This window comes from Trachinotus anak, unplaced genomic scaffold, assembly GCF_046630095.1.
Source record: "Trachinotus anak isolate AG129_WGS33_773 ecotype Australia unplaced genomic scaffold, CSIRO_AGI_Tana_v1 ptg000011l, whole genome shotgun sequence".
NCBI classification, from domain to species: domain Eukaryota; kingdom Metazoa; phylum Chordata; class Actinopteri; order Carangiformes; family Carangidae; genus Trachinotus; species Trachinotus anak.
This window is the reverse complement of record NW_027273862.1, coordinates 28065361-28092426: the sequence shown is the minus strand read 5'-3', so window position 1 is coordinate 28092426 and position 27066 is coordinate 28065361. Positions and strand designations below refer to the sequence as shown.

General features: G+C 40.8%; 2 protein-coding genes across 4 annotated transcripts in view; one reads left to right on the top strand and one right to left on the bottom strand.

The window, feature by feature from the left end:
• Positions 1-795: 795 nt before the first annotated feature.
• The window catches only part of pacsin3 (protein kinase C and casein kinase substrate in neurons 3), a 46069-nt gene continuing 19798 nt past the window's right edge, over positions 796-27066 (bottom strand). For both annotated transcript variants that reach the window (XM_071489537.1, XM_071489539.1), the window contains 5 exons: positions 25974-26149; positions 10705-10825; positions 6834-6976; positions 5634-5803; positions 796-3102 (listed from right to left, as the gene is read on the bottom strand). In XM_071489537.1, the coding sequence (XP_071345638.1) occupies positions 2987-3102; positions 5634-5803; positions 6834-6976; positions 10705-10825; positions 25974-26149 (726 nt within the window). In that variant the 3' untranslated portion in view covers positions 796-2986. The remainder of the gene's footprint in view (positions 3103-5633; positions 5804-6833; positions 6977-10704; positions 10826-25973; positions 26150-27066) is intronic.
• Positions 18282-25063, top strand: LOC139628147 (uncharacterized). 2 transcript variants are annotated; one of them, XM_071489535.1, is made up of 10 exons: positions 18282-18421; positions 19165-19270; positions 20072-20185; positions 20456-21749; positions 21831-21969; positions 22058-22138; positions 22346-22408; positions 22785-22847; positions 23347-23409; positions 24500-25063. In XM_071489535.1, the coding sequence occupies exons 4-10, from the start codon at positions 20679-20681 to the stop codon at positions 24721-24723; spliced, it is 1704 nt and encodes a 567-aa protein (XP_071345636.1). In that variant the 5' UTR covers positions 18282-18421; positions 19165-19270; positions 20072-20185; positions 20456-20678; the 3' UTR covers positions 24724-25063. The 2 variants fall into 2 exon arrangements, with proteins under 2 accessions (XP_071345636.1, XP_071345637.1); XM_071489536.1 differs by lacking the exons at positions 18282-18421; positions 19165-19270; positions 20072-20185 and having other exon boundaries at positions 20249-21749.

Sequence of the window (27066 nt, the reverse complement as noted above, 5' to 3'; positions counted from 1 at the left end):
CAAATACAGTCGCTTAATTAGGATTAGTGCAGTCAGCCAGGGGGTTTTATTTTGGCGGCTGTAGTTAAGTCAGCGCAGGTTCAGAGGGTTGATCTCCTCTCTGGACTCTTTCTGTGTTGTTTCAGTTATTGAACAGAGCTTGGTGTCTTTAATTTACTGTTAACTGAACAATAAAAGGTTTTGATTACCAGATCACAGCAGCATTTGTTGCTTCCCAGACATCTGCTGGTTTGTAACAACAGTAAACCAACAATTTAAAATAATACAAAGGTTAGAAACCACCATCACCAACAGACTGTCTTATACGCTAAATTATAACTGAATTTATGCTTCATAATGGCCTTTAGGTCAAATCTGTGCGGGAATTTTTGTCATGTCAGAATTATGTTGGGTGAATTCATTTAAGGAGCAGATTGTGTTTCCAGTTTTCTCAACATATCTTAAGCTTCTAGCCAAAAATGCACTTTGGGGTTTATATCTAACTTGACATTTTTACGCACACAAGCTGGTAACATCGGCTTTTTATTAAGGAACCAGACAATTTATAACAGAGTTGTTAATATTTTGGACTAAAGACTGAACTGTGAGATTGTCTGAGCTGCAGAGGAGCTCCAACCATCAGTCAGGTAACACTGTCTGTGGGAAAAACAAATCGGACTTTTACTCCCAGAACCACAGACCTGCATGAAACAGGTCCTCCCACTTCCCAATGCTGTCATGTACTTACCTGACAAGTATATGAATTAATCCTGCATGAAAGCAACATGAGAACAAAAGAAAATCTGTAAAACCTCCAACTGTAGAAAGCTCTTTATTATTGCCTCCCACTTTGAGCTGTACATGATTTTGGAGAGAAAAAGCAAGGATCAAAAGGAGCAGCGGCGTTAATGTCTCTATTATCTCTCTTATTATTTGGACATCTACATGGATAAGCTGTAGCAACACTCAGACCAGCAGACACACAAACCACAAACATGAACATGCAAACCCAAAAATATCGTCACTTATTTTAGACATTTGAGGTGCGTGTGCTTCGTGACCCCAGCACAGCAAAAACAAACTAGCAACAAACCACCGTCCACAGGTTAGAGGAGCCAAATCTACCAGTTAACTCTGCTGCTTCACTGAGTCTAGTTCAAATGAAGGATCATTGCTAAATTAAAGAGGAAAATAAATTAGAAAGTCATTAACCTGACTGTAAAAATGCTATTCTTAAAAAAAATTCACCATCCATATTGAAAATCAGTCGAATATTAACATACAGCTATCACATTAAGAAATAATCAACAAAAGGAAAGAAAGTGAATTCAGTGTAACACCTAAAAATCTACAAAAAAAAAAAACAAAGCAAACCATTATCAAGCTAAATGACTGAGAAGAGGCGACTGCACACAGTTCGACCGTTATGACGTCAAGGTAACAGGAGATCAGCTGGTTTCTGCTGGAGGTTCATCAGCAGGCGGCTGTAATTCCTGCGTTAGACAGCAGGGCGGCACTGCAGCTTTCTGGCCTCATCCACTAAGGCACTGACGGGCTGGATCCAGACGTCCGGACTTCACTGCACCTGCAGACTCACAGACTTTGTGTGTGTGGGGGGGGACTTCCTGCAGACCTCCAGAGTCTCAGTCTGGGGTACAGACTTCACTGACTGAATTACCCACAATGAACTGCAACATGGACATGACCTGAATCCTTTAGGTCACACCATGATGCAGAAATATGCACTATAGACTATAGAGGTGAGCAGTATGGGTTTTGTTATTGTAGTCCCTAACTGATGGTGGTCTATAGACATGACTGAAGTTGCTTCAAACGTTTCCACAGTAAAGAGTGAACCAGACTGCAGGCCTGTCCATCAGAGGCTTAGAAAGTGTCCATCAGTGTCCCCGTCCTCGCAGGTTTGACGTGACGACCACGAACACGTCACAGCAGGTGCACCTGAAGCCCACAAGTCCGGATGGGGGGACATGTGGATTCAGCCACAGTCTTTTCATCTCGTCGGTTCCAGCAGTAACCGCCACAGCCGAGCGGAGAGGGCGACGATGGGCCTCCAGCTGCTGTGTCTCCAACAGCCTCCGACTAAAAACTCAAAGAAAGTCTGCTCCACTTAATGATGAGAAGACTAAGGCTTAAAAAACAGTTCAGCATCTTGGGAAATCGTTTACTGACTTAGATGTGAAGATCAACATTTCTCTCATATCTCATGTAAGACTACAGCTAGCAGCTAGTTAGCTTAGCTTAGCATAAAGACTGGAAACAGGGAGAAACAATTAGCCTAGCTCTGTCCAAGTTAACAAAAAAACTAGCACCTCTTAACTCCCGTAAAAAAACACAAATGTTCACTTTTTCATTCCAGTTTTTGTACAGATGAAACAAACCAGATTTGCTGTAGAGGCAGGTTTGGACAGAGCCAGGCTGGTGTCTTTAGCCTTACATGAGACATCAGAGTGGTGTTGACTTCCTCATCTGACTGAAAAAGAAAGTGAGCATGTGTATTTTGCAAACTTTCAAACAATGTCTTTAAAAAGAAGCGTGTTTTTGGGATGTGTTTGATGGACCGACGTGTCCAAGCCGTTGTTGTTGCTCCTTGCTGATCCCACCTCGTCTTCTTAGATTAAATGTGGTTTTTCTGACTTGAGTAACTCAAAATGAAGGTGGAGAGCAGAAAATCAAAATCCAGGAGCCGTCAGAAATCGATGGGCGACGTCACAGAACTTGGGTCCATGTTTTTTTTTACAGTCGACTGTCTGTTCATAGTCGCAGGCCAACAACGCTGTTGACCTCAGCCTCTCACAACAAGTGGACAAGAACAAACAAGAGGAAAAACAAAAACAACAAAAACGAACTCGGTGATGAGTTTCAGAGTCAGGAACCAAAAACTGACTGCAGGGGGCGTCACTATGTCTCAGCACTAATAGCTTTTGATTGGTCCTGGCATCTTGAGTGTAGTTGTACCATTGGCTGGATGACCAGAGAGGGCGGGACATCATGACGTGATGACCTGGACGTAGTTGGCCGGGTAGAGACCGACCTGGCCGCTGCTCAGCTGTCCTTTACACCAGCCCTGCTCGTCCTCTTCACCCAGCTTCAGCAGCTCGTCGCCTGGAGGGGGGAGGAAGGAAGTCAGCTCAGGAATGTCAAATTAAAAGTGGGAGGAAGAATTCATGATGGAGAGAATCAGAAGAAAAGTCTTAAAGTCTAAACTGAGTTTATTTGTGGTAAAGTGTTTTCTCAAATTAGTGTCGGGTACTGTTAAGACTGCAAACACCAGTTATCTTCATTATCCGCAGGTCTGACAGCAACTTTCAACACGTCAGATAATAGTGAAGAATGTCCGTCATTATTTCTTGAAGCCAAAGTTAACATGTTCAAATTACTGCATTTTTTTCTGACCAACAGTTGAGTTTAGTATCATAAGAAAAATACAAAAACTAGCAAATCTTCACATTTAGAAGCTGGTACTATTTTTACTTAAATACTGTAATTTAAATTACTGTAAATCAGCTAATCAATTGATCAATAAATCATTTCAGCTCCAGAGTCCTGGTTGGTTTCTGGAGCTAATGAAACTGTCATGTAGCTTCAGGGTAAATAGCCATGGGTCCTGGTTCAGGCTAAGCAGAGCTGAGCTGGGCTAAGCTTTTCCAAACTAAGGTCTCCCCTCTGTGGTCCCTTCAGGTCCCATTAGCTCGGTGCCCTTCTAACCCCCCATGAAGCCTGCCCCCCTGCAGAGGACGGACTAAAGCTCCGACACCGTGAGCCAGGTTGACGGAAGTCATCGAAGGCAACGTCACCTCCTGCTGAAAAGTGATTCACCTCAGAGCAAAAAAAGCTGTGAGAAGAACACCAGAGTCAATACAGACCGTCGTCACCTTCAGTGTCAAGTTTCTCTTTAAATATAAAGAAGAAACTTTCAGAGAAACTGCAAACACGCAAACTGTCACTGAAGAGAAAAACACGTGGAGAGTCTACAGAGCAAATACTGTACAACCAATGACCTGGATTCATTAAAAACGACCTTGATAAACTGATATCTCTTATCTTAATCTGTGTTTTCATTTCTGTTCATCGCTTCATTTCAAGCAGTTGACTTACCTGAGTTAGTGATAAGAGTTTGTTGTCAGATTATTCTGTGATAATCCCTCAAGTTAAGATGAGCCACACAACAGCATTCTTGATATTCAGACAGATGTCAAAGCATCCAGTTGACCAGCAGAATAAAACCAGTCAGGGAAGGTTTTAGTTCCATCAAGAATAACTGTGTGTTCTGAAATTTAATAAAGCTGAGTTTTTCAGGAAACTGGAAAAGAGAATTATTACAAAATAAAAGCGGGGACCTTCTCTTTGTTTGTTTTGATGGACCTGAAATGCTTTTATTTCCAAACAGAATTAATCAACAACCAGAGACGATGTCAAGCTGCTCGCGCTTCACATCTGTCACAGCTGCACACGTCATGCAGTGAGGCATAAACACACAGTTCTCATGTTCTCAGCAGTTTTATATGTGAATCTACTGCAATTATGATTTTGTTCAAGTCACAGAAACAAGACTTTTGAAAAAAATTGAAGTGTTGTTTGTAAACACAGACGGAAACCAAATGTTTAACCAGTCTGCTGAAGCTGTTTCTCCATGTTTTCACCTCTGTTTATTGATTCATTTTACAAAAGCTGATTTGTTTCTGTGACTCGGAATCATTGCTGCAAAATCCACAAACTTCCAGTGAATGACATGCAGACTGAAGTCAGATGTACCGTGTGTGTTTTATGGGTGTGGGACCCACTGCATCACAGTCTGACTATATTTACTCATCAGAACTCGTGACTGAAACAATGTGTTTGACATGAGTGTGTGTGTTTGTGTTAAGACGAGGCATCACAGGTAAAACAAAAGAGAAAAATACTTTCAGGCTCTGAAATATGAAGTTTCTTCTACTGGGATGTCTAAGGTGTGATATGATCTTATATTCATGAAAACTGTAACTTCATAAAAATGTGCAAAATGGTTTAAAAGCTTATTAAAAAAGATGATTTAATATTGATTTAAATATCTTTAGGCTACCACCCTTTTGGCAGGTTGGAAGTCAGGGTATTAAACAAAATACTATATTTATTATTATAAGATTCAGTTCTTCAGGTGAAAAAGCTTGTTATGTTCCTTTATCACCTCGTTATCACCACATGAAGTGTTTCGACATAATCACGACTTGTTTTTTATTTACTGTATAAAACTGTAGAAAGTTTTTGTGATGTGGCAAATCTCTAGAAATCATCATGATTTAATTATCTTGACATAAATGTTGGTGTTTACTTTCCGTTAACTCTGAGAGGAATAACACAACAATGAGACTGACTGGAACAGATGATTAAAGTGATATTTTATTTATTTACTTTTTGTTTGTGACTTCTAAATCGTTACCTTTATGAGGACACCAGGGTTATGACTGTAACCCAAAGAGTTGTGCTTTACATATAAGACGGCATCTAAGACATTGCTCTTTTTGTTTTGTAATAACTTTTTTTTTTTTTGCACATTTTATGAAATAAGAATCATCATAAAAATAAAACCTTGTAATCAACCAACCCCCCTCCCCCCGTGATGCCTCCCGTCTATAAGCATTAGTAAGGGTTAATACCTGCTTTAAAGCTGAGCTCATCGGCCTCCTGGCCCATGTAATCATAGAGCGCTCGGACTCGCACCCCTTCTACCTGCTCCTCCTCGTCCTCCCCCTCCTCCACGCCGTTCACTGCCAGCACCTTCTTAGGACTTTCCTCATCCGACCAGTCCGACGAATAATCTTTCACCCTGAGAGAGGAGAGAGGAGGAAGGAGGTGCCATCAGACATCAGTGAGAACTGTCACATCTCAAAGTGTCTGGGAAACAGTACTGGGATCACAAAATTCTCAGTGATGTTGAGTCTGGTTTTAGATCAGGAAAAAGTTCAAAGCATTTATGTGGAAAACTACAAGTCTGAAGTTCTTATGCTCACAAAAGGTGTCCCACAGGGCTCAGTACTGGGACCAGTATAGTTTTGTTTTCTATCTTTATAGACAATATTAGAAAGAACACACAGCCAGCAAAGATTCGTTTCTATGCAGATGATACAGTTATATGTGTTATATATTGTTTAAATCACTTCAGTTATCATTTAACAATTAAAATAAATCTCAGACACACAAAATAACTAATTTGTGGCTTTCTGCAGACACCATGCACATGCTGTACAAAACACAGAAAACATCTTTGTCTTTGTCCAACAGCAGAAATCGCATTAACGTTCTCAGATAAGTTCGTTTTATAAGCACAACATATGATCAAACTTTCTCAGATTCCTCCAGTCTTCACTGTTTTTCTTAGTTTTCTTTCAAGAGTCACTGCAATGTGTTCAAGTGCCTCCGCCAGGAGAGCACAACCTGACCAGAGTCCCCCAAGTAATTAGGGACCCCTGTTCTCATTCTTTAATTCATTAAATATACAAAATTTTAAGATTTTCAAAGACCTTTAAAAATTTGCAAAAGTGTCGGTTTACAGCTGATGTGACAGAAAAAGAGCTGGTGATTTACAGCCACATGTTTCTTGCTTTTGAGGAAACATAATGTTAGGGGACACACACACACTGAGTCAGCTTTTCTAGCTGCTAATTAGAGTGTGTTATGTACAGGATGTTAACTCCTCAGGGTGACTACAAGGTAACAAACTAAACTACAAGCTGCCTCTTTCACACACACGTGGCTCGAAGACAGATAATTGTAGTCTGGTCTTTAGTCTGGACTACACAGCCCACAGGTACGTGGTGTGGTAGTGATTTGCTGTAGACCTGGGCGTGTCCTCGTACCTGCCGGTGTCCATGGTGATGGGACTCGGCGGGACGTCGTCTCCACCTGAGGAGACAATGTTGGTGAGGGTGACCACGTTGTCCTCAGAGTGTCCACCTCGCTCCTTCCTGCTGATGGAGCGACTCGCCTCCGGAGACCACTCCTGCGCGCGCACGCACACACACACACACACACACACACACACACACACACACATAAAAAAACAGGTTTTCAAACTGTTGATCAGACTGAATTTATGTTCTGTATTCTGACTTTGTTAGATTAAAGCAGGACTGTGAAAGAAGAAATGAAAAGTTGACCTCATGAGTCTTATTCAGTCTGAGTTTGTGTCAGCTAATGTTAGTTTAACATAGATAATATTTAATCCCTTCACTGATTTCATGGCTTTTCTATACTACGATATTTTTATTTTTCACACAAATAATTATTTTGTTTATAAAACATCAGGAAAAGCAAAAAAAAAAAAAAAAGGGTCCAAACTCCAAAGAACAGCAAATGACTTGAAGTGATTATCATAACAGTTGCAGATTAGTTCTTTGTCGTTCGACTAATCAATCAATGAACTAAATCACTGCAGCTCCTAAACAATGACCACTGCTCAGCAGCTTCACAGGCCTGATTTAAACTGGTTTGTTAAATACATTTAACTGAGCAACAATTATTCACAGGATGATCTGGATTCCAATAAAGAAAATGTACTTTTTTTGTCTTCATAAAGATTCTTGTCTCATGGTAGATAATCAGTGGAGTCTATCAGATCCCACCAGACACACACACACACACACACACACACACACACACACACTCTGCCTGTAATAACAGGCTGCTGACAGAAGTAGGTGGCTGGGGATACAGTTACTGGTATTTACAGTCTCAGTGGAGCACAGAACAAACTCCAAACTATCAGTGCAACAGGAGGTGTGTGTGTGTGTGTGTGTGTGTGTGTGTGTGTGTGTGTGTACTAAAAGTCCCCACAGCTACAGCATTGACACCACACATGCACAGTATTTAACTTAATTTCCTCCACAGTGAGTCGTTTTCCTGCTTCTTCACTTTGAAAAAAACGTTTAGTTTGCAGCAGACAGAGGCATGAATGAATATAGTCCTCACAAGTATAGAGAGACAAACTTTTCTGTGTGTGTGTGTGTGTGTGTGTGTGTGTGTGTGTGTGTGTGTGTGTGTGTGTGTGTGTGTGTGTGTTGGCACAATGGCTCTCTGTTTGCGTGTCAGCCTCGCTGTGGGAATGAAGGGAGATTCCTCAGAGGACAGAAGAGATCCATTTCTTTCTGCCAACATCTCTCTCTCACTCTCTCTCTCTCTCTCTCTCGCTCTCTCTCACTCTCTCTCGCTCTCTATTTTTCAGTTCTGGACAAACTGGAGAAGCTTAAAACTCTTCACTCTGTCTTCAGAGCAAAGAAGTGAGTTACTTTGTGCAGCAGGGCACATTGAATCTGATCAGATCATCTTCTGTGTGTGGAGTACCTGTGGCAGACAGTAAATATGAAGTTTCTACTATGTATTGTTCTTGAGTCATTGTCTTTGTTTCCTCCTAATTAGGTCACTTAATCAGCACAGATTTTTCAGACCAACACATCTGGCATCAACCTTGAACCTGTTGAAGTGTTGAGGAGTTGCAGTGATTTCTGGGAAAACAGCGTTTCTTCTTTAATCTGCACATTTCTGCAGAAACATCCTCCAAAATCTAATCAGGTCATCTTCTTCACATGGAGTAACTGTGGTGCAACAACTAACTGTGTCCTGCTGTCATGACTGCAGCAACTTACACTTCCCTTATAATAAGGACTAAATTGCACCGGCCTTTCTTGGAAATATCACAATAAATACAAGCAATTTTTAGGAAATCATGAGGAAACTTTTCAGGAAACAAAAACTCAGCTGTAGTTTTAGTTGAAACTGTTTCACAGAGGTGTTGGATCAGGATGCTGCTGAACTGTGTTGTCTTACACTGAGAGGTACTTCACACAGTCACCATCAGCGTCTTTAAACCTCGTGTTTGGGATCATTTTCTGCAGCTGATTCACTGTCAGTGAGAAACACTGGCAGGGCTCAGGCTGAAGCCTCTTCAGCAGCGTGCTGCCACTTGACAGACTTTGTCCAAACATGGCTGAACTGATATTTACTGAAGGATTGTTCAGTGTGAACGAGCTGCTCAGAACATGTTGAGTATGTGTGACACATCGACCGATGGGTCTGAAAACATCAGAGATCCTCGAACCGACTTCCTGTGGTCCAGCTCCTGCAGGTTTGAGAGTTATGTGTCAACTCCTTTGTATGATTTGAAATTTGAGGATCCAGGTCTGGAGCAACACACACACACACACACACACACAGTCACTGTGTAGCTGCCGTTGGGAGGATGGGAAACAGGAATCCAGATGATTGTTTCTCTATTGTGACCTGACAATTGAGGCTGCAGGTCTTTGCACAGACAGAAAAGAGGACGATGATTCTCTCACTGAGACTCAGGAACAGAGAGCGAGGAGGGCGTGGAAATACCTGAGAGCACCGATCAGTCCTCAGACTGGATTCACGAAACCTCCACAGACATGAAACTACTTCTTCTTGATGCTCGTCTCACTGTTCTTCTACTTTTGACGTCAGGTTTTAAATATTCATTCAAACTGTGCAAACACGAATTTAAATACAGCTGAAAATGTTCAGTTTTCATGACTCATTTTTCATGACTCAACTGAACAACTGTCACAACAGAAAGTCGTGTCAACATGAACACAGATATGTTGTGTTTGGAAAAACTGAAACACAAATAAGTGACTGCAGAGAAGGACGAGAGCTGTCACTCCCACACGTCTAAGAATTTCAAAAAGTGAATCCATTTGTGTGAAATCATTAGATTGGCAACAATATGTAAATATGGATGAAATAATAGGAATTTCTTTGTTGTTTCATTGTTTGCACCTCTGATAAATAAAAAAAAGACAAAGTGGTTTTCAAAAGCACATCAATCAGCTGTAAATGTATATAACAATAACAATGACGCTCCTGTGCAGATGGTGGCACTAATGAACAATTATTATTATTATTATTATTATTAGTAGTAGTAGTAGTAGTAGTAGTAGCATCACTATTATTATTATTATTATTATTATTATTATTATTATTATTATCATTATTATTACGAAGCTACTCAGCCAACAGACAGTTTGGCACAAAACCTGCTTAAAACTGTGACTTTGTCATTTTCACACTTTGGTGTTTGTGTGGATAAAGATGTTTACATCACGGGCAGATGAGACATTTCTCAATAACAGAAAACTTTACACACTCACAGACACACAACAGACACACAACAGCGTTCATAAAGACACAGTCGTCTGTTTTTCTGCCTCCAACAGTCTGTTGTTTGTTTTTTCATATCTGTAAATATTTGTTTGTCCTCACTGGCCCCCGAAATCTGTATCCACTGACAACTACATCGACTAGTGTGTGTGTGTGTGTGTGTGTGTGTGTGTGTGTGTGTGCGTGTGTGTGTGTGAGTGTGTGTGAGTGTGTGTGAGTGTGTACTCCTGCATTCCTGGCCCCACTCAGAGCTCTCAGTCACACAACAAGGCTTTCACTGGAGGCCTGTTAAATATTCAGTTATTCAGTTTGTGTCTTTGAAACACACACACACACACACACACACACACACACACACACACACACACACACACACACACACACACACACACACACACACACTTCACTCTTTTTAAATTCAGACTTGGAATTGTTTATGTGCCTTCATTCATTCATTTTTTTCAACCATCTTGATGAAAACAGGAGCTCTGTGCAGCAGCTGCTCAGTGTGTGTGTGTGTGTGTGTGTGTGTGTGTGTGTGTCTGTCCACACCTCAAACTGTGGCCAGTTCATGCTCATGCCCGGTCCGTGGGTGTTCCTCCACCATCTGAGGTCTTCGGTGTCATTGGCTGCTCTGATGGTCTGACCCAGGTCCTGGTGCAGGTCTTTGAACCTGTTGGACACAGAGACTGTCAATCATCACATCTACACCCTCCTCCTCCTCCTCCTCCTTTCAGTTCTGTTACTAGAGATTTTAAATCTGTCGTCGGGTAACAACAGCTGTCTTTGATGGTTTATAACATTCAACATGAATCTGCACAAATATTATCATTCACCATATTGTAAATATCATTATTAGTGGAGCATTTAGCAGCTAAAGAGCCTGATATTTCCCTCTGGAGTTCACAGACCAAACAGAGAGATAACAGAGGGAGGATACTGGACTTGGATTCATCAGGAGGACACAAGCAAGACTTAAAATGAACGATAAATCTGCAGCTGTATGTGTAAATAAACAACTGTTTACTGACAAGTTCTCAAGGCGATAATGTGTCTGAATGTTGTGTTCACTACTTTTAGTTACTGCAGATTTAAAGCAACACAGAACCACAAGAACAAGCCATAAACACCACATTAATACATTATTCCTATTATAAAGTAGTGATGGTGAATATGTCAGATTTTACACATCAGACTGACTCAGAGCAGCACTCATTCATCAAGTCCAGTGCTCCTTCTCTTTTAGCTCTGTGTTTGGTCTCCACCACCTCCAGAGGTGAATATCTGGCTCTTTAGTTGCTAAATTCTCCGTCACGTTCACCAGCTGCTCTGACTGTGTGTCTGCTGTGGACAGTGGGTTCATCAGAGCTTTCTGTACTGAAAACAGCTGCTTTTCGCGAAGCACAGTGCAGCTTTAAGCACAGGTGGAAGTCTTGATGTTGCACCTTTAATCAAGGTTTAAAAAAAAAAAAAAAAAAGTATTGTGGTGTTTGTCGTATCCTGCTCCGGACACTGAAGAATTACACTGCTCATTTCCTGCATGTTTTATTTACAGCAGCAGGTTCCTGGTTAGACTCTGTGTATTCTGAGGGCCGGGCCTTTAAAATCCTCAAGTCTCCATTTAAAAGGTGGAATTCCAGATAAGTCTATTGTAGGGTGCATATTTTGTAGTCGGCATTATCAGCTCCGCGCTGGTTTGTTTACACTCAGAGACAATGTGAAGGAAAAACCTGCATCTATCCATCTGCAGCCAGAAGTCCCAAGAGCTTTTGAAAACTTTTGAAAAACACATTCAACCCCCCAGGAGACGAGTAGACGCTGCTTCGTCCATATGTACATTGAATCAGTTTCTGTTCTAACTGGAGGTTAACAATCCTTCTGGACAGTATTTTAAAGTAGGAGAAGGGGAGAAAGCTGTTAACAGCCACTGTTCAGTGTGAAAATACATCCTGAAATGTAGCTGTAGCTGATAAGAGGCTTCAGCAGCCTGACTTCAGTAAATCAAAAAACCCAACTTTAAGTCTTTTTAGCACCAAACTCCCTTTTTGTCTTTTGCCAAACAGTGTTTATGTTCTTACAGGGCTCAAGTGCAGCAAAAAGAAAAAGAGTGCTGGAGCCTGAGATTAGCTTCAGTTGAACCGCAGATGCTCCCCCTCTCTTACATTGTGGGCCTGAGGAACAATTACAGCAGCATAAAACAGTTTCAGTGATCAGATCTGCACTGAGAGACGTGGACCTTCACTTTGAGGAGTCAGGAGCCTAAACGGTGGAGGAACCACTGCTCATGAACGCCCTCATGCCTGGTGATTCACTCCAGCTAATGACAGACTCCAGAGTTTGTGAGAGTCTGGACTTCGGGTTTGGACCGAGGTCCCTGTAGGGGGGCAGGTGGTCTTTCATTATCTGGTCTGGACCGAGAACCTGAACATGGCTTTGATTTTAAAAGACAAACTTCAAACACGCAAAAGTCTCATCAGAGCATGATGTGAAGTTACAGATGAATTCTTTCAATATTTGGACAAAGATCTTATTGGACCCTACCAATCAGGGTTACCATGGTAACGGTGTCTTGTTTAAACAGAATGAGAGGTCAATAGTTAATGGACAACATCATGAGTTTTCTATTAACTCCTGTGTACATACACACAAGTTCACACACCGTTACACTTCTGCATGCCTTCGTCCTGAGTCACGGATCATCAATCATCTAATCACCCTCTATTCCCTCAGGGTGTGTGTGTGTGTGTGTGTGTGTGTGTGTGTGTGTGTTTGTTTTTCTATCCTGGTGAGGACCCTGACCTGACATATCACTCACCCCGTGGGGACCAGTTTTACCCGTGGGGACCAAATCTCGGTCCCCACAGGCACGAGCATTGCAACCAATAGAAAACAGCCTCCTGATATGCCTGGTGCAGTTTTTTTGAAAAAAAAAAATGGACCCCACGAAGTCAATTTTCAAGACATGGTGTGTGTCGGACTTGACCCCCGGAGGCCACTGATGGTATTGCAGTGTGTAAATTTGCACCCGTGGGGACATTTTCCTGAGAGTGTGTAAAAGTGTGTATATCAGTAAAATTCATATTTCATGAAGAAATATGTGATCAAACTTTAATTTTATCAAATGACTATGTCTAAAATCAACAGGGGAACCCTTTCAATCACTATAACTTCTTTCAAAGCTTTTTTATTTTTGAAAAAAAAATAGATAATATAAATTGTGGTCACCAGAAGTATACAAAATGTAAATTAATACTTATGAAAAAATAATAAATAAAAAAAAATTATATTCATGTAATAATAAAACTAGTCGACCTTGTAAATACAATATCTCAGGAACTCCTCAAAGGAATCCCTTACAATTTACAACTCGGACTGATAGATTAACTGATTTAGATTTTGGTGGTCAAAGGTCAAAGGTCAAGGTCACTGTGATCTCACAGACCACATTTTTGTCCTATTGAATGTGATATCTTAAGACTGTCTTGAGGGATTTTTTAAAGATTAAAGATTCACTTGGACTTAAACATTAACTGATTAGGTTTTGGCGGTCAAAGGTCAAAGTTCAAGGTCATGGTGAACTCTCATTCTTGTGAATGTGATATATCAGGAACGCTCAAAAGGAATTTCACTACATTACAGCACAAATATTCGCTTGGATTCAAGGATGAAGGGATCAGATTTTGGTGGTCAAAGGTCAAAGATCACTGTGACCTTATAAAACACAATTTTGGCCATAACTCAAGAATGCATGTGCTAATTATGATAAAATTTAACACAAATGTCCAATAGGATGAAATGATAAAGTGATGACATTTTATATCCAAAAGGTCAAAGGTCATCTTCACTGTGCCATGATAATGTTCTATGAAAACAACCGTAACCCTAATCATATTTTGTAATACTTGGCTAGCTGGTTGCCATGGCCGCGGGCATTATATTTTCAGCTTGTCTGTCTCTCTCATTCTTGTGAATTCAATATTTCAGGAACACACAGAGGGAATTTCACTACATTTGGCACAAACATTCATTTGCACTCAAAGATGAACTGATCAGTATTAGGTGGTCAAAGGTTATTGTAACTTCATAAAACACGTTTGTGGCCATAGCTCAAGAATACTTATGATCAAATTGAACATAAATGCAGAGTATGATTGTATGATAATGATGAAATGATGACAATAATGATAGTATATTCAAAAGGTCAGTCACATTCTCATGAACACAATATATCAGGAACACCTAACACCTTCAAAGTTGGTATGAATGTCCACTTGGACCAACGGATGAACTCATTAAATCTTTGTGCTCAAAGGTCAAGGTCACTGTGACCTCACAAAAAATATTTTTGGCCATAATTTGGAATTGATTGGATTAGGACAGAATTTAACAAAAATGTCTAATAGGATAAAACATGACATGGAGCCTGAATACCTCACACTTGGTCAAGAAGGCCTGGTAGCACCTTTCTTTATCTGAGGACCCTGAAGTGCATCGGACATCCCAAACCGCTACCAATGCACAATAGAGAACATCCTTATGTATGGCTGTACAAGTCATGTACTCCAGTCGCACCACAACAGACAAGAAAGACCTGCAGTGACCTGAAATTTGACTTGAGTTTTTTGTTTCTCTTGAACTTACATACTGTTACTGAAGACATACAGCAGAACAAGAACAGCAAAGCTGAACAAAGGTAAGGTCAGGTAAAATAAATTTTATTTCTATATTCCTATATCACAAATTTTCCTCAGAGATATTTGAAGTCAGTTATATATTTTAGTTTGTGTATTCTGTTTGCAGTCAATTCTTGGTAAATTTTCATTGTCAGTCTGGAATCCAAAGGGACTGTTTGATGTGAGGAAATGTTTTAACTCAACAAATATTTAAAGACTGTCCAATTAAAACAAGTGTTTCACCTTGTTAACATGTTCATATGATATTTTTATATGATACTAGACATATGATGGGTGAAACACCATGACTGAGTGTTTCAACCTTGAACTGCAGTGAACCAATGACAGTCTCATAAAAACAGATTCAGACAGCTTACTTCCACGTCATAGAACCTAAGGAACCAATCCTGTCAACTTGTGGGGACGGGGGCTAAATACACCTTAAACCTTGTCAGTACAGAGAGCCAGAGTTAGCATTAGCACAACCGCAAACACTATGTCAGCCACTGCTAACAAACAAATAAAAGATGCTACCTATGCTAACCATTCTGATGTGTCTGCTAGTCTCTGATTCTGGTCTCAACAGACTCCTCATCTGAGTCTGCTCTAACACTGACAATCTTGATACGCACTGCTCCTTCAGCATGTATCCTTGTCAGTACAGAGAGCTAGAGTTAGCATTAGCACAGCCACTAACACTAAGTCAGCCACTGCCAGCTGCAAGCTAACAAACAACATAACCAATTACCTATGCTTACCGTTCTGATATGTCTTCTAGCCGCTGATTTCAGTGCACATTAAACTCCTCAAAAACTCTTGAGTCTGGGTCTGACTGAGGCTCAAACATGTGGCTGAGTCTCTTTGATGTGGGCGGGGCCAAGGCCTGATAGAGATTTTTTAAAATGAGAAAATCAGAGTAGATGAACTTATAGCACAATCCTTTTATTTATTTTTTTTACTTTTCATGTGGGAAAACCATCTTCAACAAAATATTTATCATAGCAGACTATTTTTACAGAGTTTAAAACATATCTGGAGGATGCTTAACTATTTATATTGTGATATACTGTACAAAGAGGAAGTCCAGAGGGGACTGGCAGACCAGTCAGGACAATGCCAGTCGTCCCTCAGCCATGCCACACCAGCAGTATGGGACAATGATGTTAACCCGGCCTACATTAAAGCACAATTTATAGCCAGCCCAATGTAATCAGACTGATCCACGACACAACACAATGTGCAAATATGTGATGCACAAATTGACTGACTAATTTAGTTGCAAGGTGTACTGATTCAAGCAGTGATTCACTTATGATAACCAATATCAGGAAAAGGCTACAAGCTGGCAGGGTGTGCGGTGGGTGTTAAACAATGAATTTCTAAGTTAAATTAATTTAAAATCAACTCTTCTCAAGCCCATGGGAACACATACATCCCGAAATATCATGTATGTGATATACATAGAGTATCCTTACTCCTCAATGGTTTAAGCTAGAGACTTACTGTTTTTCCTGTTAAACTAGAGAATACTTTCCAACAAGCCTGTTAGTCTGTGCGAGTCATTTATGTCCATCGATAAACTAATGTATCAAGTTGGAAAAGATTTGGATAGCCTGACCTTTCGCCTGATGCATAACTGGTTTCAACATGTATATTGAAAATAGTGCATGGTGGACATAAATACAGTAGTATGTGAAATAAACCAAATACAAGGTTCATGCATACTTCAACACAAGGCTTTGTTTAAAATGAGGCCCCAGGTCTATAATTTATAGAGGCTGGATCTGGATAAAATTAGGTGATTGTTGCAAATAGGCTTAGTCTAAACTGGTTCCTGGTTTTAAAAAACAACAGAGTTACTATTGTATTAGGTGTTCTAGAAACTTGAGTTTTATTAAATATGCATGTACCAACTAGCTAGCTAGCTAGCTAGCTTATCATCTGACAGTACACTGTTGTTTAAGTGGCAGTTAGCTGTTATAATTTAGCGTAATTAGCCTTTGTCCGCAAACTGTGGTTGTGATGCTAACTTTGCTAATGTTTGCAGGAAGCTGGTATGAAAGTGGTACTGAGATGTCAATGCTACACCTTATTCACTCCATCAAAATTGAACGGCTGAGGAAAACTGATGAAACATATTTGAAATGGCTGTGTATATGTTGTGTTAGAGAAATTTAGTGTTATGCACTTGCATTGTGCAGCTCTGATTTACAACAGGAGCTTTAACAGTCATTTAGACCTAGATTTAGATTTAAAGTGTCTCATTATGCCTGATAAGAGAAGAGAATGGGTGGGGGGTGCGAATGACTTGGTTTTTTCCAACTGTGAAGCAAATGGATCTAGCCTGCTGATCTTCCTTCTGAGGTTTATATTGAGCAACCAGAAAATAGGTTTTCAAAATAATCAAACAGATCTTGATTCAAACTGATCTGCAGAACAAACAACGTATTAAGTCCATATCTGGTTAATTGGACCTGTTTTTATTGAAGAAATGCACCACTAATAATCTCTGCTAACTTTGTGACAAACATATTACATTTCCTATTGTCTTCTTCACAATAAAAGCATCATGCACATTTGCCGATGCAATACTTTTAATGTGAAGGAGCGCAAACAGGAAATGTTGGGTTTTCATCCACAGAAACTTGGAACAGCTCAACCAGGAACAGGAGGGAAATGCGCTGCTACCTGCAGCTTCAGGTAGAGGCTTCCACTTTGAACTCAGTTAGTAATCTTTATTAGTTAGATAAATAAATAAATAATAATGTTCCAGTCATACAGTCAAACACCTGTTAAATCCATGTCACCACAGGCATGCTTGTTTATTTATAAATAATATGCATGATAATTAACATGAATTAAGCATTTAGAATTGAATAAAAACCCATATTTATAAAATATTTTACTTTCGTATGTCTTTTATTTTAGTAAAACAGTTTCCGCAGTGCAATAAACTGGCTGCACTGACCTGAGCAGGTGAGGAGGTGAGGGAGGAACCGTGGAGGAACACACCTCTCCTGACTTTGGCGGTCCCCAGCGCTACCTCGCCCATCCCCCCTGTGATGTTAGGGGCCCCTCCCTCGGTCAGTGGCAGCAGGTGAGGGCGGAACACACCTCTCCTGACTTTGGCGGTCCCCAGCGCTACCGCGCCCCCCCCCCCCACCCTGTGACGTTAGGGGCCCCTCCCTCGGTCAGTGGCAGCAGGTGAGGAGATGAGGGAGGAACACACCTCTCCTGACTTTGGCGGTCCCCAGCGCTACCTCGCCCCCCCACCCTGTGATGTTAGGGGCCCCTCCCTCGGTCAGTGGCAGCAGGTGAGGAGGTGAGGGCGGAACACACCTCTCCTGACTTTGGCGGTCCCCAGCGCTACCTCGCCCCCCCACCCTGTGATGTTAGGGGCCCCTCCCTCGGTCAGTGGCAGCAGGTGAGGGAGGAACACACCTCTCCTGACTTTGGCGGTCCCCAGCGCTACCTCGCCCATCCCCCCCCTGTGACGGACCTTATCGAGCCGCTGCGGGTGTGAGGGGGAAACAAGACGGCGACGGACGGCGACGAGAGGAGTCATGGCCGCGGAAGGAAAACTTGATGGAAACTGAGTGAGTACATCAAACTAAAGCTTTAATGAGCGTTAATGTTCGGAGGCTTGAGTTTTATCGTGTTTTATCGTGTTTGCAGCCTCCTTCTCCGCCACTTTTTACTGATTTAATGCTGTTATTAGCATCGCACGGGTCGCGGATGCTAACGCTACCTAGCTTGTCACTGGCGGCTGTTGAACGATATTATTTTTAGCAAACTACGACTTTGAGCTGTCGTTTCACTGTGTTTTTTGCAACGGGCTGTCGTTTGTCTCGGTGTTTACTGTGTACCTGCCTCAGGTTCAGTCTGAAGGCAGGTAGCTAGCCTGATATTCAGGTGTGAGAGCATCTGAACCCGCTACGGTGCTCCTGACTGCGGCCTCCTCACATGTTCATGAACTTACAGCGAAGTTTAAGGTCTTGATTCAGCTACAGGCCCGGAGGCTTTACACAGCTAAATGAGTGAGAACATCTTAATAAAGAATGAGCTAATTAGTCTTCCCTTTGCCATTTGAAGGTCATGTAAGAGCTTCTGGAAAGTTTGAGTTTGTTAATTTTTTCTTTTCTCAGTTTAAGCATGGATTTGATTTCTTTTATCTCCATATGATGTAGAAATAATAAAGTTTTATTGGCTAACCTATAACTAAGTTAACTGTTAAGTAACTCCTAAAATTATAAATATTTTCATCAGATTTTTTTAATGTTGTATTTCCGGGTCCGATGTTACATCAAGTAGATGAACCTTTATGTTTAACCTCCTGCAGATGCAGTGAGCAGCTCACTGGGTTCAGGGCACGCCTGGATCACCTGAGGAAGCATCATAGTAAATCCTTATCCAGGCACATGGAATGCATAAAATCCCAAACACAGGTAATGTTGCTGGGGCCACTGTCGTTATTTGACAGCACAATTTTCAGTTATGATACAATATTCAAACTGCAATATTTTAATATGATTTTAGTGAAACACTGGAGATTATGTGAATAGCTGGAATATGGAATGCCCAAATCTTAGCTCTCTGGATAAAAGGAAATTGTAGATATTTTGATGGAAATAGATTTATGTTAAATTTTACCTTATGTACTGAATAAACTGTTTTATAGGATTATTTATTTCATTTGTCTGTTTAGGTAATTATTTAGATCATCAAATAAATCTGGAAAAGCATAGCCAAACCTTACTTGTGTTACTGTATTGCAAAACTACATAAACCATACATAGACTATGATTTGCTGCTTCTTATACATTAAGTTTTAATTTTTGATTAAGAAAAGATGTGTGAGGAGGCACAGGTTTGGTCTTTTAAAAGTGTCTAAAACACATTTTTCCTGCTGACCCTGAACACAGCAGTTGATCACTCTGCTTCTGTCCCAGTGCTTCTGCTGCTTTACTAAACTGGCAGCACGGTGATCTGAATCTACTGCTTGTAACACACTGACTATCCACGACTACCTCACAGAACCGCACATCACATAATCACAACTATCACTTTAAGATTTTAGCTAAGTCATCAATCCAACACACACAGAAAAACTACCAAACATTGGTCCCAACTGTACATTCACCACAGAGTTCTTTACACCACCTCATAGGCCCAGGCTGCTTTTAAAACAGTGGCAGTGTAGAAAATTGGTCCTGACGTCACAAATGTGCTTGTGTTTTTTACCACAGGAGTCAAGCCCAGATTGTGACAGCTGCGCAGGTACATGCATGCCTGCTAGCTCACTTTCCGATGTTGGTGATGACCCAGATGTACCACAGCTGAGAAGATTTGACACCATAATTGTAAGTTTGCACTCTGAAATCAGGACCCTTTACTCTTATAAGAGGAAACAAAGTTCACACTAATTTCAGATTAATCCTTCTGTAAATAAAATAGTCAGTAGAAGTAAGCTCTGTGGCTCTCTATTAAACTTGTAGCTCTTAACACAACTCTGACAGTGTTCAGTTACCCAGGTTTTAAAGGTGTCTCATAGGCAACTTAACATTTCCACATATAGTTAATGTTTCCTGCAGATAATTTAGCTATAAGCTTCTTGTATATGCCATTTTCAGATTACCAAAGCATACCTCGAACAGATCTCCAGGGTGTCTGATGGATCAGAAGCTTCTTTAAGCTGCACTGAAAGCTGTAGTTTTGAATATGTTCCATCAAAAGACTCAGTACATGAAAGCACTTCAGAGAAACCTGATGGTCTTATGAGCGAAGTTCCACTGGTGAAACACAAGACATCACAGAAGACTTGCAGGAGAGGGAGACGGTCCAGAACCTATCCAGATGAAGACAGCAAAAATAACTCCTGTCTGTGCTGTCCTATCTGTTAAAAGAAAGGTTTGGGAGCTGGCGAATGCTATGCACCAAGATGAAGTCACAAACATTATCAAACAGGAGAAAAGCATTTTGAGACTTGGAGAACATTTGTATGCTAAGCATGGACATGACAAGACCAAACATGAGTACATAAGACAGAAGATGCGAGAAATAGGACGATTAATTGAACTGTCACAGAAAGCTGGCAGACTGAAACAAATTGAGGATTTCTATGTACCTTCCAACTTCAACTTTGTGGTTGAAGCAGTTAAGGGTGTTGCTGGTTTTGATGAAGAAAAAAACCTCTACAAAACTCCATCCTTGGCTCTGAAGCTGGGCCATGCACTTAAGAAGATTGCAGATATTCTTGAAGGTGTAGCACAGATGGCCGAGTCTGATAATGAGGAATTTCTCAAGAACGTGAAGACAACCCGGAATCTTGATGAGAAAAAGTGGGATGTGTGTGTGTCATCACGTGCCCTACAGACTCTAAAAGAGGGGAAATGGAACACTCCTCAGCTCCTTCCTTTCACAGAAGATGTGAAAAAAATGCACATGCACCTTGACAAGTGCAGGGAGGAATACAAGGGCAAGCTGGAGAATCTTCCAAATAAGAAGAACTTGTCTAAGCTGGCCAACGTGACTCTCTGTGAGGTGATCTTGTTTAATCGCAGAAGAGAGGGTGAAGTTTCAAAGATGCCGCTCAGTGCATTTACCCTAAGAGACACTTCAGGAGTCCATTCAGATGTTGCACTAGGACTGTCTGAGTTAGAGCAAAAACATTTTCAGCGCATTGAAATAAGGGGGAAAAGAAACAGGAAAGTTCCCATCCTTCTTACACCAGACATGATGTCCTCAATGGAGACCTTGGTTGCACATCGGCGGACCTGTGGTGTGCCTGATGACAGTCCCTTTTTCTTCGCCAGACCTGAAGCAGAGACTCATTTGAGGGGATCAGATGCCATCAGACAGCTTGCAAGGCAATGTGGGGCCAAGCATCCTGAAACTCTCAACTCCTCAACCAAACTGAGAAAGCAGGTATCATCACTGTCCACAGTCCTCAACCTGAGAGATAATGAGATGGACACACTGGTAAATTTTCTTGGTCACAACATCCAGGTCCATAGACAGTACTACAGACTGCCTGAAGGAACATTGGAGTTAGCCAAAGTCAGCAAAGTGCTGCTTGCCCTCGAACAAGGACGGCTATCAGACTTCCAGGGAATGAGCCTGGACCAAATCCAAATTGATGCCAATGGTAAAGACAACTTACACTTAAGTAAGTTTGGTTTATTTAAGAGTAAATATCTGTTTACATCATATTAAGCTTTGTTATCCATGTCCAGAGGACGTCCCAGAAGCTATGGACAGGGACCTCTCAGAGACGGAAGGAGAGAGGGACTCATCTCTCTGCTCTCAGTCATCAGGTGGGGTACATGTCAGTTGTTTTTACCTTCCAACACCAATAGTGAGTGCACGTAAAGATCATCCATATGCCAGTTTCCTTGTTTTTACAAATATTGACAAATTAGACAGATAATAACTGACTTATTATTTTAACTTTCATTCAGATAGTGAGGTGTGTTGCTGTAGCTGTCACTTTCATGTATTAATGTACTCATTCATTATAACAGGACCTTCAGGGTCTAACAAAGGACAACAACCTGTTGAGTCTGACATTGATGACCCTAAACCAGGTATTTCACACAATATATATTCACTCTGAGCTCTTTGTTAGTAACCTGTCTTTACAAAAATAATGGAATTAAAACACAATTTGCAGAATTTTCCTGCTCAGTGAAGAGCAGGAAAATTTGCCCCCTCTTTATTTTCGTAAAGAGGAAGAGAAATGAGATGAGACCTTCAATAACAGTCATGTTTTGGGTCCAAACACAGATTTACAGCAGTCCCTAAATTTAGTTTGTCTTTAACATATCACATCAGTGATAGATTAGGATCCTACATCCACTCTGTTCTTACAGAAGAGCCACTCTCTTATACCTTGTACTGCATAACCTTTAATAGGCCCTGGGCCGTTGGTTACAATGCACTCATCATTTCTTATTCTAACAGAATCCTCAAGATCTAAGAAAAGACGGCAGCCTGATGAGTCTGACAGTGATGACCCTAAAACAGGTATTTCACACCTTTCATGCAATATTTAACCACCTATGGAATATGTTGGCCCACACATTAGTTTAATTTCATTTCATGAAATGGTTTCAGTTGTATAAATGTCAATTGTTTGCTTTAATTTTATGAACATCTATTTGCATGACTGTCATTCTCAATGACAATACACCACCAGTCTTCATACTGGAACAAAAACATATATAAATAATTGTCACAAAGCAGCTAATAAGTACTAATCTTTGAATCAGTTTAACTGTGGACACATTAGTACAGAAATTAATATGTTATATGAAAGTCACTGCTTCTTTCTGTGGATTATTGATTATTGGATATGATTGGATTCATCAAGGAGCACCAGTGTTGAAGAAACTAGGGTGGAGCCCTGCTTTACTCTGATCTGTTTTTAGTGGTAATATTTGTCTTACTATAGATGCCTTTCATTCAGACAGTGAGGGTGTCTTGTCAATTAGCTACCATTTTATATCTTTCATTATTTTAACAGGATCCTCAAGAGCTAAGATAAGACAGCATTCTGTTGAGACTGACATCAATGACCCCAAAACAGGTATATCTGATCACTGGAGACACATATCAAAGCAGATGTGAACTGACTTACTCAGAGCTGACCACTTGTGATCATATCAGTGAAGATGCATATTAATACCAGGTCTGAGCAGGGCCAGAGAGAGAGCGGTGGTGCTGGCAACTGGAGCAGAGAGTTAACTAGTTAGTTAGAAGTTAGCAGTTTAGTATATGCAGACAGCCAATCCAAGATGCAAGGACTGCTACAGAGACACTTTCAAAGCAACCTGAGATTTTGACAGCAGCATGAGTAAAAAGGCCATGGTGGCCATAGGGCGTACATTTTTGGGGGGGGGCATAATGCCCAGAGGGAGGGGGCCACTGTGAAATTTGTACTCTGCCTCTTACTGAGACTCTAAAAAAATCCTGATCTGACCTGCAGTTGCTATAGACGTCTCTTTTTTCTGCAGCCTACCATATATGGTTATTTCCAGCTCAGCCTTTTTTTAAGCAAACTCAAGTTGATGTGTTATTTCCATACATATAAATGCTTTCACTTGAAGATCATTGTTCTGCCAGGTTATGAATGGACTGCACAGCGCCTGAGGTTTTGATCCTTACAAATTTCATATGTGTAGCTACAGGGAAATAAATACATCTTGGTCGGGTAAAGTTAAGACTGATAAGTTTATTTGACCACTTAGCTGCACTCCACTTGCTCACTGACAAAAAGCCTCCACCATACCTAGTCACTGGTTTTAGTGAAACAAGGTTTATGAATAAAAACAAATGGTTCAGCAAGAACCTGCTGACCTCAACTGATCTGCTGGGCTCTCAGTATATAAACTCAGGTGGGACAAGGCCTCAATAGGACAGTAATCAGGAAAATCACTAAATGGGTAAATTACAAATCATATTAAATACATCCAATGCTAACCTTAGGAGTTCAGCTGAGAAAAAGCAGAACCTAATAATAACATAATCTCTGTTTATTTTTAAAATAAGTATCTCTGTCTCAAATTACACGTGAACAATAAAGGGTAAAGCTGATTACTGAAGAATGAATTAACTGGTAATCAAATTGTTAGTATCCAACTCTGATTTTCTTTTTTTCCCTGTCTTTCCATTCACAGACACCTCAAAGAAGAGAGGCTGGTCCACGCTAGAAGTCCGTGCTGTGGAAAAGACACTGAGCACTTTCATAGATTGTGGTAAAGTACCTGGAAAAGTGGACTGTGATGGCTGTATTGAGGCTTCACCAGAGGCTCTTAAAAACAGAACTTGGAAAGCAGTAAAGGTCTGTGTTAAAAATCGCATCACTGCCATACGTCGTGGAAGTGCAAAGAGAAACTACTGAAAAAGTTGCAATTGTTCTTACATGTGTTGATACACATTAGTCTTTGCACTTGTTCCAATTGTGCATGTTTTGTTGATACATGCATTGATCTTACAGGCCAAGTATACAGTTACGGTCTTTACAATAATATGCATTCTTACACATGTATTGAATACTTGTATTTCCGTACGGGTTACATTCAGTTGAGCTGGTCATATAACCAGCTGTCTAAGTGTACATAACGTCATGTATTCTGAGAGCAGGAGCTCTTATTGTATAATGACTGGATATGTCTCGGTCATCATGATAGTTACACATGGGTTACATGTGAGATGTTAATAAAACAGTTGACGAATAATAACAGTGAGATGCGATGCTGTTCTTTCTGGTTCTGTCAGTGTTGCAGACCTGCCAGCCTCTATGCATTTTGACATTTAAGTACACTGGTACGACTTGTCACTCTAAAGACTGCAAAAACTAGTGCTGCCCTGCGAGTTTGTCCAGTTCTACAGTATGAAGGCTATGCCAACATGTGTCTACATGAATGACAGACCTTTGACTTTTAGTTCTCCCAATTCATGGCTGACTTTTGTGTTGTACCCTACTGGCATGACTTTGTTGTTGTGTTGTGTTTAAGTAAAAGAGCATCAATGAATACAGAAAAGCAGCAGCAGCAAGAGAAAAGGTCCAAAATTCCATTTGGGCATCATGCTCAACTTCTTTTATGTTGAAATATGTGAGTCTGCAGGAGAAGCATCAAGACTAATGTTCTTAAAGAGGCCAAATATATTATCCATTATATTAACTGTATATATATCACTGTTCAATCCTATATTTGCTTAATAACTAGATTTTAGAATCAGAATCTGATGTTTTTCAGTGCACAATGTATCCCTGGTACTCTAGATTATTGTATTTATTCCTTATACAATGTAATATTAATATATATATTTCATTAACACCACTCAGCAGTGCTGTTTACCATATGCCAATAGACATAGCATCACAGACCCCAGGAGGGGGTGGTGAGTCAGGACTGGTCCCCATCTGGAGAAAAATTCAGGTTTAAAATTTATGTAAGAGTGTTTGATGTTTCAAGTCATTTTCATCTAAACAAAAAATTATAATGAATTTAGCAGTTAAAATCATGTCTCTAGACCATTCAGAAAGGGTGGATCCCACCAGTACCCTCTCAGTCATTGGTCCCTACGGGGAAATAAAAACGGGTATGTGTGTGTGTGTGTGTGTGTGTGTGTGTGTGTGTGTCGTACCCTTGTCTGACGGACAGGTCGAGGTGTGTGTGGATGTCCAGCAGGACGTCTTTAAAGAAGCGCAGCCTCTTGCGCTCGGCCTCCTGGGTGAGGTCGAACACCTGCTCCATGTCCTCCATGTAGCGAGGGTTACAGCGGTTCAGCTCCTCCAGGGCCTTTTTGTAGCGCTCCTTCACCTGCACCACACACAGAAACCTCTTTAACTACCCCTGTGGGGACAAATCACTGACATAACACATTCTCTAGTCCCAAACCCTGAACTCAACCCTAAAATCCAATGTTGCCCCTTAAAAACCAATTTTTGTCCCCACAGTGACACAAGTCTCCTGTGGATTAATGTGTATTCAGGTCGAAGTCCCCACCCAGATATAAAAACAAGCCTGTTCAGGTCAGGTCTCTTCTGAAAATTAATTTATGCTCATCAAATTCAGGAGGGTTTTCCACAGGATGTGTTGGGTCGAACCCCAGGAATTAAACCGTCAGTATTTACCGGGATTATTTACTGAATCCAATGTTTTATGTAGAAAAAAAACAGCATTTTTCTCATGTGCTCCTGTGTCTGTGAGCTGAAGACTACTTCTGTACACACACTAACACAAAGCTGCCTTCTCTGCTTAAATACAACATTTACTTAAATACAAACTCAACCCCAGTCCAAACCGACATTCATATCTGTGAGTCCAGTGATTTAAGTTTTATGTTTCTCTCAGCTCCAGTGAAGTTTTAGAAAGTAGTCAGGTCCTTCGGAGGGAACAGGTACTAACAGTCTTTTCAGCCTTTCTGTGAGAAACCAAGGTCAGATTTTGTTTCACGGACACAGCGTGTGAGGTGTGGGAGAGGGAAACAACAGTGTAATTGTGATTGTGATTGTTGAAAATTAACAAATGACCTAAGAAGTGAAATAGTTTGCGGCCACATCTGAATCGCACAGAGAAGGATGGGTCAGGTGTTTCTTCCCAAACTAATGAGTTATGAAACTGGATTCTCTGTTTACTGACTGATCTCAGGATTTCCCCGTTTGTGGTCGATCACTTCCCTCTTCGGGACCCGGAGCCTCTTCTCTGCCGTTGGGTTCGTGCAGAGCGGAGAACAG